The sequence below is a fragment of the Gymnodraco acuticeps genome, unplaced genomic scaffold (assembly GCF_902827175.1).
Source record: "Gymnodraco acuticeps unplaced genomic scaffold, fGymAcu1.1, whole genome shotgun sequence".
Taxonomy (NCBI): Eukaryota; Metazoa; Chordata; class Actinopteri; order Perciformes; family Bathydraconidae; genus Gymnodraco; species Gymnodraco acuticeps.
In genome coordinates this window covers 1396161-1418521 of record NW_022990647.1, presented here as the reverse complement: position 1 = coordinate 1418521, position 22361 = coordinate 1396161, and the positions used below count along the sequence as shown (strand labels likewise).

Sequence of the window (22361 nt, the reverse complement as noted above, 5' to 3'; positions counted from 1 at the left end):
TGGCTGTGTAAATAGAAACGTTTAATGAAACAGTAGAAGATGTGTGTTCGTACAGCTGTCTTTCTCTCTAACAAGTCTACAAGAGGCATGAACAGCACTGAAAAAAAGGTTTGGGGTCTAACAACACCTTTAGGGTCTACAGTACATAACACATATAAAAAGTCTCCTTAAAAAAGATCCAAGGCATATTTCAGGGTTTATGCAGTATTAAAATGTCTTTTTTTTACATTGCAGTGTGTATATAAAATAAGCAATGTGTTGTGACTCATGCAGATCTTCATCAGGTTCATTGTCAGGTACTTGGATTATTATTAAAGGAGACTTGCATTTCATATTTTCAAGACCTTATTCCACCCATGTAATTAGCCCTTCGCAAGCTGGAATAAGCACAGTATGATCCAGCACCTATATGCCACAACAAAGACACAGCTGCATTTATACATATTGTCAACACCTTTAATAAGGTCATTCAGTCCAGCGCTGCAATGAAGCGGTCAATGATGTGCAGAAACAGAATGCTATTTTAGGGATGCTTGGCACAGGCATCGGCCATGTATGGTGATAAGCTAATAGCAAAGCAGATCCAAGATGATTAACATGGCTTTGTGCTAACCCCTCATAATGTACTTTGGAGATTGTCTCAATAATGCCTCACTGAATCAAATACTCACACCCTGAATACATTCATTATCTCAATCATACACTCGTTGAACATACTTGATTTTATAATATGAAATTATATTTTCTTGATATTATTTATGACCACTTTTAAGACAATGTGTTTCATTCAACCATTCAGGCCCTGATTTCCATTGCAATTCTGCGTAGAAGTTTGTGCCAAGATTGACAAATTGCATAAGAAAATTGTATCACCTTAATTATTAGTCAGTCTTGTAGCACCATATAACTAATAACATAACATTATTTACTGTGATAAACCAGCTTCTCAAAATCTGTCAAACAATATCATTATACAACATAACTGCATTTCAGTGTTATGATTGAAAGTGAAAGCTGTTGCCTATATTTAACTATACAATGTGCGAGTAAAAACCCATGAGACAAGTGGAAAATTAGCAATAGCTATACATTCTCTGTGCGGAAAATCAGTGTAAAACTCTTTAATGGAATTGTGTTAAATTGCATCATCCCTATCAAGAAAGACAATCATTCAAAAAGTTAAAATAAACAGTTTCCCAAACAATAATGGTTGCTGATAAATACAGGCATGTTGTAAACTTTGACAGCTACAGGTGGGCAGTGAATCCCACTGTTTCAGAGTCTCTCATGATTGTCACGAGTGGAACCATCGTGTCAGGTCTTGGACCGAGTCTGCCCTGCCTCTGGTCCTCCTCACCGCCCTGCAGACAGTGCAGTAGTGTTCGGCCCAGAAGGCGGGCTGGTGCAGGCTGTAGTCCCCTCTCCAGTCCAGGTGCCGCTTCAGCCGGGCCGGGTTCCGCCTCAGCATCAGCAGGTACCGGGCCAGCCCGCGCACTGTGGGGAAGTCGTCCACGTGAATGAAGGCCTCGGGGGGCAGAAAGCGCTCATAGTTCTGCCGGGACGGACCCAGCACCACCGGGACGGCACCGGCCCGCACCGCGTTCCACAGCTTCTCTGTGATGTAGTCGGTGTGCTGCGAGTTCTCCAGCGCCAGGTAGAACTGGTACCGACCGACCAGCCGCACCACGCTGCCGCCGCTGTCCTCCGGTAAAGGCCGGCCAGCTCGCCCGAACACATCCACCCGGATGTAGCGGCGGAGCTGGTGGTAGAGGGCCACGCGCGCATGGGACTCAGACCAGTTGCTGATGATCCAGGCCACGAGGCGGGGCCGGAGGAGGTGTGAGCGCGAGGGGGCGAGGAGCGGGTGCGCAAACCGGTCGTTGAGACCCTCGGTTTTGCTCCCCCGGGGGAGTAAATACCCGTACGGCAAGAAGATGTCTGAGTCTGTCCGGTAAGTCATGGTGAGGTTATAAACGCCCTCAAAGCGCCACAGCCCGGACGTGTGCGAGGGGGACTCGTAGTTCATCCATACCCACTTTTGTTCTAGTGGCCGCGGTTCCGGTGGCAGATCAGCGGTGCCGGTTGCAACATCCCGGTGATGGATGACCACCGCGTCAGCCTGCGGGTATACATGCACGTCGTCTGTGAGCGTGCACCCGCCGATCTGATAAAGAGCAGAGCAGTTCGGAAGTTTCCGGTACCGTCCAAACGGGTGCGTCCATATCAGGAGCGTTACCGCGTGTTTCTCCTCGGGGACAAACTGTTCCGGCTTGTACGGGTCCGGTAAGTACAGCAGACTGACCCCCAGGAGGAGCACAAAACCCGCGGTGGCCACACACACCGAGAAGCAGGTCTTTCTGAGAACTGGTCCAACACATTTCCGCTGCTGGGACAAACCTGAGCGCCTGTCTTCCCGGGGAGCTGCTCTCCAGTCAGCCCCAGCTCCCATCGACTTCAATGTACAGTTCCCATCAAAAACCTCTCACAACACGTAGTGCAATATCGCAGGAAATGTGGCCTGAGGACTGTAATAAAAGCTGTATGATGGCACACCTTTAAGTCGGATAAAAGTCATTGTCTCGAGATAAGAAGTTAACATGAGGTCAGATTACGGAGCTTAGACAAGCTTCTCCCTGCATTGTCGTGTATTGCCCTATCTGTCCTCTTCACTGGACAAAACCGAGTAAAACATTTGGACCAGTGCTCTATGTTGAAAACATTTCGACGTGGCAGCGTTAGTCTGGGGTTCAGTTACCGGTGAATGGGGCTTTTGTGCGACCTGTTGACGCTTGGTTGGCCTCCCAGGCACTTCCAGGTTGGGTAAACACTTGTCCTATGAAGTAAGCAAAGGTCATTTTGTAAAGTAGTCTATACAAGGAATATTTTAGCTTGTAAACAGAGGCATATAGGAGAAGTAGCTACTCAGATTATGTCCTTAGGTAAAAGTAGAAATACCAGAGTAGGCATAAAAGTCCTGCATTCAAAATGTTACTATTTTTTTTGGCAATTTTAGAATAATATATTATGTTTTGATTCTAATTATTGATGCATTAATATGTCTATCAAAGCTGGTAAAGGTGCAGCTTTGCATTGTTTAGCATTAATCTAAAGAACAAAATATATGAAATTGATGTAGTGGAGCAAAATGTATACTGTATGGTATTTGAATACTTAAGTAAAGTACATGTCTCTCAAAATTGTAATTAAGTACAGTACTTGAGTAGAAGTAATTTACTTTAGGTTACTGTTTGTTCAAAAGCATATTATTTGAGGTAAGGGGTCAAATCAGATTTAAAGTGATAGACAACACTCTTTTGTTAAACTAATCAACAAATTATACCTCAGATCTTATGGGTATACACTGCTGAAATATTTCTGTACTCAAGATGTCTAACAATGTTAGAGGACACTGAATCTTCTATGAATCCCCTTAAATGCTACACATTCCCCACTAGGTGTCTCCCTACACAAGCCCAAAGAGAAGTGTCCTGTGCAGCCTGTGTTGTATAGTGACATTAGGATTTTATCAAAACAAGCATGAGTAATTCGGCCAATGAATAAACATTTCAGCTCAAAATTAGGCAGGCAGCAGCAAGGCTTTAAAAATGTTTGTCTTGAATGATTTATTTATTAGACATTGGCCAGCATTGCAACACCCTCTAACTAGTCATCTTAATAAATGACTCAGTTTTAATTTAATGATCTAACCTAAACCTATACAACAACAACAGAAACTCAGATAGTGACATGTTTTCCTTCCTGAAAGAGGGCCAACTGTCCAGGTCGTCGTTATATGAACGCATTCTCATAAAAACTCATGAAAAAATGATGAGGTGGCTGGGTTGGAAATCCTACACTGTGTGTTGTGTCTGATCTCTGGTGGGCAGGAAAAACACGGCGTGACTGGGACAACATTATTCCTCCCCACAGACACACAGTATGTCATGAAGTCTGGGCGTGAGCGGAAAAAAATGGCAGGAGGAGTGGGAGGAGATGAAGCAAGAAGCATGTGTGTCTCCACTGGGTCCTCCTCCTTCCTGTTACATCCATTCACTTTTCTTCACCGTGGAGCAGGAAAAAAAATCTCTTTGTGTGTTTGTATACGTGTGTGTGTGTGTGTGTGTGTGTGTGACTTGTTATCCCCATAAGAGGTTTTGTATTCTTTCTGCATTATTTATCCTTCCTTTCATCTGAACAGTTCTATTTTCAGCCGATCATTTAAGTTCGTGCCCGGGGGTTGTCTTGAGCTGGGAAACTCAGCAATCTCATAAGTTATGGAGACATGGGGAGACTCAAGTATTATAAACACATGTATGTCCTTTCTCCGAAATAGCAGAGGTGGATGAGGTCAGGAAGTGACAAAGGAATGCGTTTTGTTTGTCTTCTTTCAGCTCGATTTTTGTTTATTTTAACCCTTTTTACAAGGTGGCACAAATCCATGCAAATGTTACTGGAAATGTTTCTTTGGTTGGTGATGTGGTGACATTTTGTTCATCTCAAATTACAGCTAGGGTAACATTTTTCATTTTTCGCATCTCTCTTGCTGAAAAATAACTTTATTTTGTCATCAAGCTCTTTCAGTTGTGGATCCAGACCTTGAATCTCCACTGAGGGATCGATATTGTGCATTTCTCTGTTCAAACATCACTGCAGAAACCAACCACATATGGGGCATCTCAGGTCATTTTATATGGACAAAGTCAGCCATTTTAAGGTGATGAAACTGCACTTTTTACAGGACAAATACATAAAAAAACGAACTACATATTTTGCTACTTTACACATTTCTTTGTACATTTTCCAAGCCCTTGTTTACTGCTACCTTCCTGTTTGTCAGAAGTAATACCACTGTGTATGTGTATTTGTGTGTATGTGTGTGAATCATACCAGCACAGGGAGAAGCATTCCGTTTTTGATGGGACCCCCAGGTCTTCACTCATCTTCCCTATTGATTTTCTCTTGCTTTCCTTTTTGCACTCCCAGGGGATGGGATGTCTCAATTGGTCCCGGCCGGTGAAAGAGAGTGTGAGCGATAGGCAAACAGATAGAAGATGAGGGACTAGAGAGAGAGAAAGAGGCAAGAGCAGGGGGGGGGGAAACGTAAAACATTAAGAGAAATAGAGGCAGGAGAGGCCTCGAGCTCGCTGATCACAGAGGCCCTGGCTGACCCCTGACCTTGATCATGACCTCTGAGGTTACCCCACAGGTCAGAGGTTGTGTGAAAGTGCCACTGCAGCGATTCACTTCACTGCTGGGTGATGATGATCTTATGCAGCCTCCCCAGCCTGTCTGACATGATCAGTGTTGCTCTTCGCCTGCAGCTCCCAAGGGCCACGCATCCATCTCTAATCCGGCCACACAAGGCCCGCTAAAAGCACCTTGCAGGCAGAGTCAATGAGCAGGAGGAGAAGGGACACAAACTGAGAAAAGTGGGAAAGCTAAAGGACAGAATGGCTGTTTTATTTTCTACCCTGTAGCACTGTGGGTATATAAGATCTAGTTTCATAATGGCACTGAGACAAAGCATGTGTGTTTATCTCCCCATGTTTAAACTAAATGTACATGAGATGATGAGGCTTTTAGGAGGCTAAATCTGTTGGGCCCCAACATGTTACCTGTTGTCCTTGTCAAGAACAATTTATGCTGTGTTTTTTCCCTCCTTTCTAATTTTAAAATAGAGTGTAATAAAAGATGAGTGAGGGAAAAAACCCCTTCCAAGTCATTCATGCCAGACATGCACAAGCCACTGTGGCAGAAAATTATAATTTGTAGGTGGATTGATAACTTGGAATCTTACTTGTTCCGACGTACCCCCTACCGCTTCAAAGTAATCCAGAGCCTAGTGAAGCTCCACTCAAATCCTTATGGAGATACTGTGTGCTCAGTGAGAGAAAAGTGCCTGGCAGGAGAAAATACACTGATTTATAATGTTCACAACAACGTCTTCATTAAAATAATGTATCAATATTTAAGTATTACTTGAAGGATACAATCAAATCAATCAAAAATATGGAGAAACAATGTAGTCGTAGCCTGACACATGATCTAACTAAAAGTCAATCATATCTTAGGTAATGTACCAATAGCTACATATTTAATTATCTCTGCAAAGAGAAAATGTGTTGTCTCTTGTGTGTATTACATATAGTTTGAGGATGAAGTCCATTTCATGTTTTATTGTTCATTGTATGATGATTCAAGGGTTGCACTTGAATAAAATGTACTCTGTTTCTGATGATTTCTTTGAATGGATGAAAATGAAAACCGTGAACTGTTTATAGGAAGGACATTCTTTGTTCTTTGTTTGCACTGAAATGTTTTATGAAGAAAGTTATATTCATGTTTCCCCACTGAGCAGGTTTCTTTTAAGCAGGGATCTTTGAAGTATGTGAATAAATAAAGTCACTTTATATATTTGAAACATTGAATCACTGTGTAATTTTATTTTTTGTATGAAAAAAGTTAAAACATGCAACATTTCTCAGGACAAATACTTTGCTTTTTGGAGTCACTTTTTATTATATGTTAGATAACATTTTGTAGAATACTTTTCATTTTATCAGTGCCATACACATATATACTGTGTTCCTTTAGTTGTGTGTTTCCTTTGTGTGACAGTAAGAGAAAACTATACAAACACATCATAATGGACACCGTGCAAAGCTACTAAACCTGTAGGGATTATCTCAGACCTGTATTTCTGGTTTGGTTTAATGATAGGTAGCATCACAAGTCATGCAGGCCAGGCCAAGGAAACCCTGATTAACATGGCGGAAAGGAAAATAAATGAGAGGATTAAACCCAGGATCCTCTGGTTCATGTGCAGTATTTTGTCTAAGAAGTATTTATAATACACTGAGTACTTACTTATGCTAATGAGCTCACTGAATAAGCTCACACATTAAAGATCATTTGTTCATTTTTTAAGATGATCACGATAGAGAAATAGTTCAAACAGAAACACAAATCTATCTATCACTTTTTTTTCATAAAGATTATTTTAAGGCAGCTGTTAGTTGTGATTGAAGTGCAACTCAGTACATTTTATTAAAAGGCATGTGACTAGGTGCCATGGTTAAACTGAAGCAAGGCTTTAATTCAGTGTATTATGTCTATAAATGAAGTATGAAATAATGAAAACACAATTGAGACTACAAATTAGTTGAGCACTGAGCACCATTCATACTGTTTTAAAAGGGAGACCAAAACAGCTTCAAATCAAATCAAGTAATGACCTGAAATTTGAGCTAATTTAAAACACAAAAAATGCCCACCTTTGTGCAGTGAAACAGACGTTATTATCTATGGCAAATTCTTGTGTTATTTTCAGTACATGCAATTAAAGTTCAATGGCAGTGAAGAAATGAGAATGATTGTAGCGGAAAATAAAGTTTTAAAATATTTATTTTAAAAGGCTGTAGCCTCTGGGGGGAAAAAAAGCCTAAGTGTAAATGCAGGCGTTGATTTTACCCAGGCCTCACGACACACTCGGCAAGTCACATTTGGGAACCCACAAATGCTAAAAATGAAAACAACATGTAGAACAGATGTGTTGCCCTGATAAACCTGAGCAGCTCGGCTCCGCTTTGCAGAGCAATTGGAGGCTAAATCGGAGGCATGATGTGTTTTAGGGTGAACAATCTGCACAGTTTGATGCAGGAATTTAGGGCACTCCATATACAGTGCAATTAGAAATTATTTGCATATCCACAAGCTGAATGGGGGCTGAGGACATGGTCAGCAGGAGTGAGGCCTCAGGAGCAGCCTGGGTTCAGTGTGTTGCTGAAGGTCACTTCAACAACAGATATGTATGCATGCTGACACTAACCACTGGGCTGCCCTGCTGCTGCAATGATCTGACTAGATTAACAACCATCTTATTTGAATAACTAATCTGATTAATATCTGTGGAGCAAAAATAATGCCTCAAAGCAGTATGTAAGGATGTCTTATTTATGATACAGTAAGACCATGAACTTTGAAATATCTTATCTACAGTGTAAGTCCACTCCATCCCCTGTTTTGTTGCATAGGCTATGAGTTTGTATAGATCCTTTATTATAATAAAGGATAATATAAAATACATGGATTATGAAATGTAAGATATTATGGATACTTTTTTTGTATTATTGATTAGATGTGAATGTTTTTGTTAACAATTTAGATGGACACTTTAATCCTAGATTATATTTAGTTTACAGTCATATTTAACCATTCCTTTTAAATTGCAATTGTCCTTCATACACTTCCACAATGGAACAAACATAACATAATTTCAATGGGATCAGTAAAACAGCTACAAAACACAAACAAAGTATTCATACACTAGATTTAAATGGTGTTCCTAAATTATGTAGGCTAGCTGTTATGGTATAAATGAGCAGATTCAAAAAAATCCAAGTGTATGAAACAGAAATCAACTCTTACCGATTTTGGAGGAGTAATATGATTATTGGTGAGATAAATGATAACATTGTCTAAATGATCATCTTGCACAGCTCCACACAGCTCAAATAAATCATTGCTCCTGCATGCCCTCCTGGTGTGTTTCTTTCTTTTTAGATATGGCTTCCAAATAGCCTCCTGGCATTATTTTTGGTATGATCTTTGCTCTCCATAAAAAACATAATGATCACTTAAGTTACAACACCAAACATTGACTCATCCGGCTCTCACAATTTCGTGTATTTCAAGGTAATAAAATGACGAGTAATTTAACGTTCGCTCTGTTATTTACCTGTAATATCTGGATGTTGATAAAAAGCTATTTAAGCAATTATAATGGCGTTATTAAGGCAACACTGCTGTGAGCTGACTCCGTTCCGTAAACAGGCTGATACCCGGATGGAGGTGGATGTGATCCGGTCCGGGTGTTGCGGCCGCCCGGTCCTCTCCACTGAACTCCAACCCCCGCGCTCTCTATCAGCATCTCATTCCTGTCTCAATATGTCTCAAGATGGCGGCCAATGCAGGATCGATGTTTCAATATTGGAAGCGCTTTGACTTACAACAACTACAGGTCAGTACAACCTCTGTTTTAACCGTCTCTCCACTATTCTCTTCGGACGCTTTGCCTCTCTCGGCCGCTGTGTTTTGTGTTTTTTCCGCGGTCGCCTCGTAGGTGTTTCGGAAGAGAATTCAAGACCTCTTCCTCACATTGATGAAAGTGGCTCTCTCGCTGATCAGAAATTGATCCTCTTTGTTCAATTCAACATCGATCGGACACTGCAACTGGGCAAGCCGGGGCGACGCCGCGGGGATGCACCGAGATGAAAACAAAACGGCAGGGCTTTTACCGGAGAGCTTTCGGTTAGCTATCTTTATTGCGTGTTCTTCAACTTTTACCGGAGCGAGTAGCCGTAGTTAGCCCGACGCTTAGCCGCTTTAAGGTTGGATCATTTGGGGGAAAAATAAGTGCGACTCATTATACGGTGGCGCTGTGGTGACACCAGCCGTTGAGACGGGCAGACACACAGCACCGCTTCGCTCGTGTGTTTTTATGCTTTTCACTGACAAATTGGTAAGTTTAGTAACAGGCGAATGAAAACATTAGCAACCTTATCGGCTAACGGGTTTGAAGCAGTTTATACTGAAGTCCGTGATTATGGTTGATCAACTCGGCTTTTTCTCTCGCTTTCCCCTGACTGCAATTATACACTGAGGTTTTTTTTTTTTTACAGACATTGCCACGTCTGTTGTAGTGGACGGGACGGGACAGTGTTTGTTGATGCGATGCAATTAAATGAAACGATAGTAGAAATATGAAAGATCGTGACCTTGTTAATTATGATGAACTCCAGAAATGTCCCCAGCCTCACGCACGCCACTTATCTCGGCGTGCACGGAGGAGGTCCACGGCACAGTGCAGGATATGAGGAAAATATTGGGCCTATTCAGTATGTGTGAATATAGCCTGTGTATGTTGGAGCCTGTTTGACCTATCACAAGACATGTAGACAATGGCACTGTTGTGTTTTCCCGTGGCATTTAACGTGCATTGCTGAATTTCAAATCACAATTTATGAATATTAGTAGACCAGTCGCCTTGGTAATTAACATAAGATTGCATTATGTAGGCTAGCCCAATTGTTCATACATAATTTTGTATATGGCACAGGCTTGGGATTTAAAACTTTTATTTAGGTCATGATGCCCCTATGACTGGGTAGACAAAAGGACAGTGAACAAGTCTTCCCAGCGGGCTTTGTGTTGCACTTATGCCACATCATCAAGGCTTCACTTCTCCTATTTATTTGATCCTGTTTGGTCCTCCTACTCGTGCCCCCTTGTTCATGCATTATGTAAAAAAATTGAGACTGCTTTCTCTTTTCTTTCCTCACTATCTATCTCCCACCCCCTTCCTGCCAGCCCCCCCTCACATCTTCCTCTCCCTCACTTCCCCCTCCCCTCCTTTTAATTTTTTTCCCCCTCTCACTCTTTTCTGGCCCTTCACCCTGCTGTCACCCATTTCGTCCCGTCTGAACTGGTGTGTGTGAATTTTTCCGAGATCGGTCTTTTTCGTAGATTGACTGCCAGCACGGACAGTGAAGGCACTGCCAGCAGCCAGGACATGAAAAATGCATCGCATACGTTTGTGATAAGGCCCTGGGTAATTATGGCAAAGGCCCCTATCACAAGCGATTAGTCAGGACAGTGAATCTGAGCGTGTGCAAAAAGCCTGGCGGTTGGCAGGCCTGTCTGCAGGATAGGAATCAGTCGGAGCTTGTGTGTGTCTGTGTGTGTGCGCAGAACTGCTCAGAACATTCACTGTCTATTATTGATGACATCTTATTTACTCTCCCTCCCACTGAGAGGCTCCTAGGTCTTCTCTGAAGGAAAGCCTTCAGAGAAGACCTGTTTTTGTTATCTGTTTTCTGAGGATAATGCAGGGTTAGTATGATATGATCATGGTCTATGTATGGCCTTGTCAGCCGATTGCTCTCTCAGTTGCGTCTTCCTTGTGATCCAATGGACATTGTAGATTCACAGTCTGTTCTTGTCTGTGTGCGAGGCACCAGCAAAGGAATGTTTTCTTTTTTTGTTCCGTTTGATGATGAAAATCCAACCCAACCTAAGATGTCAGTAGCTTTAAGCCATCCTAGTATCTACTCCTCAGGCTCCAACTGCTGATGTTCATTAAAATCCTATTTGATCAGTGTGTCCCATTCCCTGTGTGAGAAACTAGCTAGGTGGTTGTTACAGGACAGAGAGTGCTTTGAAACAGCACAGCGAGCTGTTAACTTGTCTTTTCTGCATGCTTTTTTTCCTGCTCCTTTCACCCCCCCCGCCCCACCACCACTACAAACACAAATGGGGTGCAACAGTGATGCTTTTAGCAAGGTCTCGCACACTTGCAAAATGGATCAGTGATTCAGAGATGATGGCAGTGTGACAGTGAATTACAGATGGAGGAGGTTTTAACGTCTGTAATCCCTGTCCGTCCATTACAGAGTTGAGTTTCTTTAGAGGGGATCATCACTCTTCTCTCCTGTTGTTATTTTTTCTTTTTTTCTCATTTTTTTCCCTCTTCTTTTTGACCCAGTCAAGCAGTTTGCTGGAACATTGTGTTTCTACTTGAGAGACTGCGCTTCATTACAGGCAATCCTTAATAAGAAATGAGCGAATAGCTGAGCCTAAACCTATATTTTATATTTTCCGCGTAAGCTCCGAAAATTAAGAACAGACCTTTCTGCTGTACACAATTCCCAATTTAGGCCTAATAACTTACATCTCACCTCTTAACATTTCCTGGAACAAAGCACCCTAGAGCCATTTTGAAAAATAGTACAGCTAAACAGTGACTTGGGTGAAAACGGATCTAGAACTCGTTCCCGTTCAGCACCTCCTAATGGGTAAATTTAGGAAAGGGGTTTTGTAAGCTGATCCCAGAGCTGTGGTCAGTGGCAACCTGAGTGGTTTAAATCTCTCAGTGTCCGGCCCGCTGTTGTCTGCAGGAGTTTTAGTGTTAATTTATGAGCCGGTTGTCTGAACTCACTGGTGGGATATTTTTACCCCTCTGTTGCTGCACAGGCTGGGGGAACATAGAGGAAGGGGCATCACGTCATGCTTTTACTGTAGCCAACCGCTTCTCTGCCCAGTGACAAAACCTGGCATTGGGACTGAGGTTTCACTGTGTGTTGGTGGGTGGTGAGCGACTAAGCATGAGCGACTATAAGCATGAGTCAGAGTGAAGGACGAGTGCATGTCAGGTCTTTGGTCTGCCCTCGGTCTACTTTGGTCATGGCTATGTCATCCCACTTTCTAAGACGCTCTAGTGTATCCTTCTGAGCGATACACTCCACAGGACTCAGAGGAATGTGCAGCCCTGGAAAAAAAAACTTCTCTTCATCTACCTTATCAGTGGCTAATTCTCACCGGAGGCCCATACTCCCCAAATCCTCAGCGATTTATCGCACGTCACACTCGGCTCAGTTTCTTCACCCTCTATCTGCTTTGAGTAGTGTCTACACTAGGCCCAGTTTATCTGATTTTACTACCAAAAGAAAAATGCATTTCACCATCTTGAGTTGATACTAGAACATTGAATTAAACCATTTTCTCTGTCGTAAAATACATTTTAACCAATGTCATTTGATGTTTGACCAAAAGATAAAAAGCACTTAACAGAAGTCTAAAAATAGGGCTATCCAAACAGATGGAGTCGGCAGCTCTTAATGCAGGCTTTATGCAAAAGTGTGTGACAAACGGACATGTTCCATATAAAACTTGAAGGTGTGGAAGTCTCTGCTCAGGATAAAAATATCACACAAATGTGTTTTTCTTTCAATAATTAGCAATTTTAGATTAGCAACACTAAACATTTATCCTGGGCTGGGTCTCAGATAAACGGTCTGTCATTAACAAGTTACAAATGAAGCAATGAAATACCTCAAACTTCTTTCCCTTGTCGTACGATTTAAAAAGTCTTAATAATCCCGTCTTTAATAATTATTCTCACTCGATTACTGTGAATGTGTATTTTTTATCCCAGAAAACAACTCTTTTACTTTTTGTTGTACTTACTCTTAGGTAGTTTCACTTTTAAAATGAATCATCGCAACACATTTTAATTGCAGAATTCCTTCACAGGCCTTTTGTGGACTTAACAAAATATGAGAGGGCCCATGTTGAGTTTCAGTGTCTGGCTTTTTGTATAAACACTTTTTCTGCAACTTTTAAACATACTAAACCATTTCAGTAATACCAATATTTCATACATATATTTCATTATCTTGTTTAAGCTATTCAACACTTTACATGCTACAGTGTACAGTTGCTCTACATTACCAGCTGGGATCAGTAACTTTAGAAACAAATTGTATTTGTTGTTGCTCATAATCGTCCAAAAATGTTGCTATATTTTTTTCTATTTGATCTCCACTAAATACTTAAAAAACACTTAAACACAATTACACAGACTCTCACCCAACAACCAGCAACAAAAGCACAGACGGCAGTTTCCAGAGACCTATTTTCAAGTGGCAGGCATTATTTACAGACCCACTTGGAGTCTCTCTCACCTACAGCATCATGGAGCTTCACGGTATCTCGTGACAGAAGCATCCATTATTCTGCTGCTCTGTATTCCAGCAGAGAAAGCCTGGGCTTCAGTGACTGGACACTTCAGGCTCACTTTGGAGAATACTGGCTGTTTCCACTTGTAAGTTTGAAGATGATGCCCACTTTATTTAAAAATCAACCGTAGACTTGAAACAGCGCCTCCAAGGCTGATGTAATCTTGTATAGTCTATTTCTCATCTTGTAATATTAAGCCTACGGATTTCAGTAAACAAAGATCTTGCCTTCCCAAGGGAAAAAGATGTCTGTTGTAATCTATAGTTGACTGGTAAAGTAAGAAGGTGCAGACCAGCACTGAGCTTAGCTTTGGTCTAAACAAACAACACACACTCTTTTCTGGTTGCTTTTGTGTTAATCGTTTTATTTTTCTTACACGTTTTCAACCGTTTCACCTTCATAATGGGGAAGTAATTTAAAATTCCAGCTTTTTATTAAAGAGTCGATAACTGTTGGTTTTCAGCGGTATGTGACCTACAAATAACTATTATACTACTACTATACAACTTTATTGGCCACACAGTGTAGTAAACAGTTTAATTGAAGCTGGAATGAAGGATTATTAGTATTATTGATTTATTTACGTGATAATTGAATAGTTGTTAAAAAATAATATATCCCCTCTAGCCTTCAATGACATCTACATTGCCCTTTTTTGTCCAACAAAAATCTAGAATATAAGAAAATCCTCACAACTGAGGACCTTAAACTTAATGACTGTACTGTAAACGGTCTAGAAAAACAATATTTGTCAACATTTCCAATTTATGTTATGTAATTTGAGTTAATTAATCTATCAGTAATAAATCATTCTTGCGTTTATTTTCCATACTACAGAGTCATTTTACACTATACATGAAGAACATGAGGATTAGATTTAAGTGAGGAAACCTAAGAAATGTGTGGTGAGAATAACTTTGAATAATGACAACTCTGGTGAAAAATTAACTTAAAGCCGTCGGGGAATTTTGAGCTTTTGAAAATGTTTGTTTGGCTGTTAAGGTGCAGATTTCTGATGATCCAGCAAGCCGGGCCTGGATGAGATTTAACAGTATTTTTGAGGCGCTATACAAGATGTTAACATGGAAATATAAACAGAGGCAATGGACCAGAAAACGAAATGGAGTCCCATTTCCACAAGGTACCACAATGGGATAATTTAGACCAACTGCAGGCGGTCACACACTGGGAGCCAGTGTTCGAAACGTTTTTGACGAGTTTGGCTGAGCGCATAGCTGAGTTTGAAGCTAATGCAGGGTTTCATTTTGTTCAACAAAAGTGTCCCTCAGCATAAGCCTGCCGAAATGTGTTTCTGCAGCAAACACTCTTGTGGCCTTCAGCGTCTGGTGTAGCCAAGCTATTGGTGAACCACTCGCCCTGACTAATTTTAGTGTTGTTTCTCCCACAGTTATCAAGGCGTCTTGACTAAATAAGGCCCTATGTGCAGTCCTCTTCCCATGTCAACCCATGACTCCAGTATCAGTGTCCTATTAGATCATTAACCATAGGTATTGAATTCTAATAGGCCTATTGGTGTGTCTTAATGGTCTGAGTATTGAATTATGATATTGGCAAGGGCTGATGGCCTCAGGATTGAATTATGATATTGGTGTGCTGCAGGCTAATGGTTCTTGGCATTGAATTATGATATTGGTGCACTTTGGTGGTGTAGGGATTGAATTATGATATGGCCTGCTATCTGATAATAGCTCACTCTGTGTAATTTTCAATGTCAATCATGGCTTCAGTTGCCAGATCCATAGTCGGCCTTCAGGCTCAAGCCATCAGTCACAACAGATCGGAATAGCCTTCAACCTTTATCCAAAGTTACTCTCTCCCTTTTTAACATGTTTGTGTCTTGTTTTGAGTCCATCAAGGAGTTTGTGAGTTGCTACTACAAGGATTTTATTAGTCTAAAAATAAGTGTTTTTTCTGTAGAATGCTAAGGCAAGCAGTTTATTGTCCAACCCTCTCCCTTAGCTTTTTTACACTATTACACGGTAGACGGTGTGAATCCTTTTTTTATATTGACTCGCAGTGTTAATAGTTATGTTATTCTCCTATAAGTGTGAGCATGTATCATCACAGCTATAAAATGACGAGATGTTTGATGGTTTAATGTGTATTATAATAAGGAGCCTAATGTCAAAGTAATGGAACTGTAATGGTTCGGAATCGGAGCTAACTTTGTTTCTGTAAGTGCCCACACCTTTTGCAGTGTTTATGTTGAGATCATTCCCATTTTGGTAGTTTATAAGCAACCAGAGCTGTGATGGTCCTGCTGCCAGCTCACAGAGTAAATGGACGGCTCGCTTCTGTGTCAGCCCTCTAAAAATAACACAGACTGCTGGCTGGGCTCAGCAGAAAACTACCACCGATTATATGATGATTCAACTACCCTGTATTCACAGGTGCGTGGATGTGTGTGTGTTGGATGGAGGTGGTTTATGCTAAACAAATGGTTCATTGCTTTCAGTAAGATATTTCACTGCTTTAGTATTGCATCGTAAGTTGGAGAACTTTGCCCTGTTAGAGGAACTCAGTTGAGGCAGTTCACGTTTGGCTGCTTATGTATTTCAGTAAGAACAACTTTATAACTGACTGTTATCCAAATCAGTGTAATGCTTGAAATACTAAGTTACATTTACATGGGAATCAAATTAAGTAGTTTGAACTACCTGCACCCTGTTTTTATTACTGCATGATTAAGAAAAGTAGTAACTGGTCCATGGCTTTGTCTCCCAAATCGTTGGGTATTCTCTTGTATCTGTGCAATTCATTGGACGTCCTCAGACGATACCTTAACCTGTCCTTGACATTTGACCTGAGCAGCTGTCCAGCTGGAGTCAGGGTTCAGAAACAGTCTGACCCCGCAGACCTCAGTATGACCTGGGCTGTCTGACTGGTCTAACCTTTACAGCCAACAGATGAGGACTTTACCATCTGTTTTGCCTTTAATGGGTCTGGCATCCTTGAACTTGAACTTGTTTGGATGTCGAAAGAAGAAAAAAAACAACTAAAGACGGTAGAAAATGTTCTGACAATTAGCACGGGCTGCTTTCCTATGCATTTGTTTTAATTTTATAAGGATGAATAAATGCAAGGTCAGAGTTTCAACCTCCTACTCTTTGTTTGCTTATTTTGGAACAACTTGTGAGCTACTGCTTTAGTTGGAGGATTCAAAAGTGTTCAACTAAATGTACATTTCTAAACTCTGTAGCCTCATTTTAAAAAGTGAGAGTTGTCCTCTTGGGGAAGGGGGGAAGGGAATATGTGTTTAGTAGACACAGGCTCATCCGCTGACTGCTGTCTGACCCTGAGTTCAGCTGTATGGTTATTAATAGGCCCAGAGGCCTCAACTTCCAGGAGGCCCTCTGATCAGCTCCAGATGTGGAATGAGAGAGGACAATTGTACGTTTAGCCTATCCATGTTTCACATGAAGCAGAAAGTAGGGAGATAGGCATTTGGTGAGACTGATAAAGAATGAGGGAGAGAGGAATGGAGGGACAGGAGACCTTTCCACAGCAGGAGCGTGTTTTGTGAGTCTTTGTTTTCATGTGTGTGTGTTTTTTCGTTTATTACACTCTCTGCCCTCAGACCAAAAGACCATTAAAAACGTATGGCATCACCATGGTGACCATAATAACTGCCTATAAAACAGCGTGTAAACTGTGAAATAAGACAAACAGACCAGAACAGCCCTGACTGGCTGGCTGGCTGACTGAATGGCTGCCTTCTGCCATAAAACAATTTGAGAGCCAGACTGAAGGAATGCCTTGGAGGCTGCTGTGGCTGTCACGACACATGAAAGGATTAGGCTATGTGTTTTATCTCCTCTTTATCTGATGGTAATGGATAAGCTGAGTGTAGCCTATCATCTGACGCTTGGGCCGGGGGTTTGATGTTTTAGTTGGGTGACGGTTTGTTGAGTTGACCGCTCTGGTCTATTGATTGCTGTTTGATGGTTTTGATATGTAGGCTGTGTTGAACAGGTCAAGTCTTTTATGCAGTGGAGGCTCCAAATAGCTTTTAGCTGTCCTTCACTCCTCCCATTACTCCAGCGGTTCGTTTGATGTTTGGATCAATCAATAGAAAGAGCTCTTACACATGCTCCATCCTACGTCCCACTGAGCTCAATTCCTCTTCCTTCATTGTGCATGCTTTATATCACATTCTCTCAACACAGAATAAATGATATAATTACCACCCATTACATAGCCTAATGCAAGCAAATTATTCTGTCATTACTGTATGGGATTAGCTATGCTCATTCTTTCTTTCTCACTGTGTTTCTCTGCCTTTTTCTCACAAAACTCACGCAAGCCGAGCAGAAAAACTCTTACTCATAAAGGCTGAGTAAGACTTAGCCCCAGGACATGCTCTGTTGACGTTGATCGTATAGACCATGGGTGTCAGACTCAGTCAGAAGGCAAGGGCATGCTAGAAAAAAAGTGACAGCATGTGTTGGACACATTAAGGCGTCTAGATTTATCTAACCTAATGGAGCATTTTCATACATGCTTTTGATTAATGCGTGGAAGTCAACATGCTGCTTTTATAGGCTGTGGCACAACTCCCGCTGATGTGTCATCATCAGGCGTCTAGAAAATTACTGGCTACAACAGATAGACGAGGCTAAATTAAAATGTGGAAAAGGACATCACGTAGAGCGGGGATTTAATGTACCAGAGGCGCATGGGAGTGATGCAGACCCCTTTTCACCGTACAGTCACTGTGCCAATAGCATGAAGCTGCGTGTAGTCCTTAAATGGAAATCTTAGTGAATTACGACAAATCAAATAGGCTAACGAATTGTGAGCAGATCAAATCTTAACCAAATTAGAGCAGCACTAAACACTGCTCCATTGTTGAGGGTCAAAGACTTTCTAGGCCAAAAAGACTCGCATAGTGTAGGATGATGTGTGGATGTCTACACCATTACTATCCTGCACCTGTGATCCTGCCACATGGTTACTTGCACTTGACGTTACTTAAAGTAATAGCGGCGGCATCAATTGCTTAACCGAGTCCTTGAGACCCAGGCTTGTGTATGTGCTACAGGGCCTGGAGAGCCCCACTCTTCTTCCAGACTTGATTAATCCCTATCGCCCCTCTCCATGATCGCAGTTTCCATTTTTTAGTCCGTATCTGTGCACTCATCCCCTCCCCAATCTCCTCTCACTGGCACAGAGAGGCTGGCAGAATGGAGGCATTAATTCAGGGATGAGAGGTGTGATACTCTCTCTCTTTCTCCCCCTCTCTCTATCTGTGCTCTGTTTGTAATGCGTGGCCTTTATCGAAGCTGAAACAGCTCACTACCCTCTGATCCTATCTCAGATCTCAATATCCTAGCCGTTCCACCCTGTAAACGCAGGGATGAAAAATCTTGCCCTTTCACCAATGCATTACACCCTAGCATATCGCTGTACCCCTATCCTCCCATTGCACCCTCCACACCACTCACCCTTTGTGACACAGGCCTCTAGCTAAATTCCAACTCTGTAAAATGAGACCAAGCAATTTCTACGTCCTCTACGCCAGAAACCATCTTAGTCTCATTATATGTGTATTTAGGCTCAGCCCTGGCCTCTGAAACCCCTCGTTAGACAATAGGTTGAGCAAAAATAATGACTAGCTCTCAGTAAGCTTCGGGAAAGTTCAGGCTTGGATGTTGGGGAGATAAAACAACAACCAGTCTCTCAGCAGAGAAACGCGGATCAATACAAACGAGGCTGAGGTGTAAAAAGCCTGTTTTTGATCCAGGCTTGCGTCAGCGTCAGTGAGGTGAGTCTTGACAGCTCCTGTGCTGTTGTTAGATATGGATCTGTGTTCAAAAAAAGGAGCAAAACGCTCAGGGACCACAAGCGCCTTGTTAAGATGTGAAGAGTGGTGGGCTGACCCCCGCCCCCAACCCTTTGCACACGCACACACACACACTATCGCGCACAAAAGCGTTAAGACCTCAGATGTCATAGTGAAACTATTGTTAGCTCACGGATAAGAACACTTTGTGGCTTTGACTCCAAAGGGTGAGAGGTAAAACAAAAACAGAGATTCAGGAGGATATGACTTGCGTCTTCAAACCCTGTGTGGTTTGTGAAAACAGCGTCTGGCTTCTGTTGGCACATTTTAAAGTTGTGCCTCCTGCTATGGCAGAGGTAGCATGGCAGACAGGCAGCCAGGATCCTAGTGTCTTATCTGTGCGGTGTTCTGAGGGGGCGTGCCTGTGATCTGTGATCATGTACCGTGTCGTTGTAGCAAGCGCGGCTGTCGCTCCTGACTGAGCTGCCACCCTGCGACTCCACCCCCCCACACCGTAGGTTTGGCATTCAGAGCAGTCAGCCGCATAGGAGCTGGAACGCCGGGAGGGGAGATGGAGGGGGAGTTTCAGAGGTAGACCTCGTAGATTTCAGATAAGACATCTTTCCAGACACCTTTTGACTGTTTACTATCATAACCACATAACAGCCTCAGACATGTCGAAGATAAAAGGAAAGATTACAGACTGCACGGGCAAGACGGAAAACTTCATCTAAACATCTGTGTCATGTAGCCGAGTACAGAGGCTGTACAAAAAAAGGCTTTTCACTCTGTAAAGCACACAGCAAAGTTTTATAACAAAATATCAGCCTCTTTTGTACTGAGACTAATACGCTGTTAGTGTAACCAAAAAGAATGAATGAAATATTGTCCGTCTCTTTCTTAGCCTGCCATGAATTCAAGAGTAGAACTCCATTAGATTAATGTGTAAAGCATGCACCGATTGTGAAGCAGTTAACCTACATTGTGTTTGGACTAAAGAAGTGGTGGCAGACTACTTGGCATGAGGAACTGCAGTCTATGTGTAAACAAAGTGTTTCTAGCAGTTACATTCCCAATTATTCCACAGAGAATGAGATCTGAAGCCAATCCTTGTGTGGTGTTCTCCCCTCTGCGTGCACTCCTGGTCACTGTGGCGGCACGGACGGCAGCTGCAGATTGACTTCATACTGTGTACATAACAATAACTTTGTTGTCATTCCACTAGTCTATCTGTCTCGGCATCGTCGGAGCGTGAGGGCAAAAGGAATTCCATGAAGTTTTGATACCTCAATTAAAGTGCGTCTGTCTCCTGTTATCTCATTTAGTCGGTAGTCAATGTGATTGGCATAATCAGACATGCCTGATTGGTGCCTCCCATTTAATTAATCAGTCTCACTGTATCATCACCTGTGGCTCATTAGAGTAATTAGAGCGAATTAGTCAGATAGAAGGCCTCTCTCTGCCTGCAGACGAGTGGAAGGAATTTCATTAGGAGAGATGAACACACACACGTACACCTTAGGTCGGATGGCCAGTGGTAACAGGATTTGTTTACCCGTGACTGTTATCAGTGATTAGTATTATTACCACAGTTGTAGGACAGGGAGAGAATAATTTCCGTTTGGCCCAACCTCCCCTCCTAACCGAGAACATAGCTCCCTATGCCAAATTTCACGAGGCTAACATGTTAGCAGATTTCCTCTTTTGAAACGCAGTTTAAAAGAATGTGGAAAGACTGGGCTACCCAAGTTACTGTAGCGGCCTGTTTGTGCATTCATGTGAGAGCACACGCGTGTGGAGCAGTGTGCGGGAGGCTTCTTGGCCAAGTCGGTGTTGATGTCTCTCTAGGGAGTGTTGGCAATCTGTTCCAATCGTCTTTACAGCTGACCAGACGACCAAATGAACCAGGACAGGGACTGCTGCTGTGGGCCAGTCCAGCCAAGGGAAGCAGGGGCTGTTACAGCATTCACAAGGACAGTACAGCACACTTAATGCTTCCCTGCACACACCATATTCCATCCTCTGCTTAACTAGACAGTGCGGTCCTAACCAGCCATTCCAAGATTTTAAAGTAGTGCTGAAGTGAATGTGAAATGGTTAAAATAACTAATCATTGGTTAATTAAACAATTTTTTAGATCTAGAAAGTAAAACACTTGACAGGCATGCCAAGGAGAGCCAGAGAGGGTTGACCTCAGAGACCCAGGCCCGGGCACAGAGTACACAAGTTTTTCATGCATGTTGACCGGGGCTCTGTGGTGCACTGCAGGCGTTACATTGGAGCATCAACACGAGTGCTAGTATTTGAACCTTGCCTCTGCAATTAATTATATTTCTTGTTGTTACATTAGTCATGTACTGTGAAATGTAGACTTCCTGCATTTGCATGTTGGATTTTGTCAATTAGTTTCTTCATGTCTTGGCTTCTTCTCCTAGCTGTCAATTTGTAAGTTTTATCAAACTAGCAAGATGTTAATCATTGATGTCAAACATGATAAAAAAATAAATTCTCAGTGGTATGCCAGATGGCAGAGCCCCTGTAGAGCAGCCTGGCCTAAAGTTAACAGTATTCACATCCAAAAGTTTGGAGTTTGATGAAGCAATGCTATATTTACTTGCAGCTATGGGATGCTGCTTCATAATTCTGAATAAACCCTGTTATAAATGTTTACTCATCTTAACTTAATTAAGAATCCATAGATATACATTATTTTAATTTTGATTCTGAAACGTTCTAGTTATTCAATATTTAACAAGACATGTTTGCACTGCTTACCTCTTTGATCAAACATGCTCAGTCCAGTGTTTCCCCTAGGATGGAGTCATAGCAGTGGTGCTAAGGCACGTGGGCCTAGCATAATGTGAGCGCAGAGCGCGTGGATTTTTTTTTAGTGCGTGCGAAGTGCGCCCCGTCAATTTGTTTCTGAGTCTGCCAGCACAAGAAAGGCTCTTGAGGCCTAGTACCAGGGCCGGTTCTAGACAAT

General features: G+C 42.1%; 2 protein-coding genes across 7 annotated transcripts in view; one reads left to right on the top strand and one right to left on the bottom strand.

The window, feature by feature from the left end:
* On the bottom strand, positions 1–9406 carry LOC117554867 (alpha-(1,3)-fucosyltransferase 4-like). The gene is made up of 3 exons (XM_034229438.1): positions 8428–9406; positions 4888–5059; positions 1–2833 (listed from the first exon to the last, which is right to left on the bottom strand). Exon 3 carries the CDS (start codon positions 2447–2449, stop codon positions 1295–1297), a length of 1155 nt encoding a protein of 384 aa, XP_034085329.1. The 5' UTR covers positions 2450–2833; positions 4888–5059; positions 8428–9406; the 3' UTR covers positions 1–1294.
* The window catches only part of cux1b (cut-like homeobox 1b), a 64769-nt gene continuing 51276 nt past the window's right edge, over positions 8869–22361 (top strand). For 4 of the 6 annotated variants that reach the window (XM_034229433.1, XM_034229434.1, XM_034229432.1 and 1 more), the window contains exon 1: positions 8869–9019. In XM_034229433.1, the coding sequence (XP_034085324.1) occupies positions 8957–9019 (63 nt within the window). In that variant the 5' untranslated portion in view covers positions 8869–8956. Of the gene's footprint in view, positions 9020–9081; positions 9521–22361 lie in introns of those variants that run through there. The other 2 variants (XM_034229436.1, XM_034229435.1) reach the window with 2 other exon arrangements.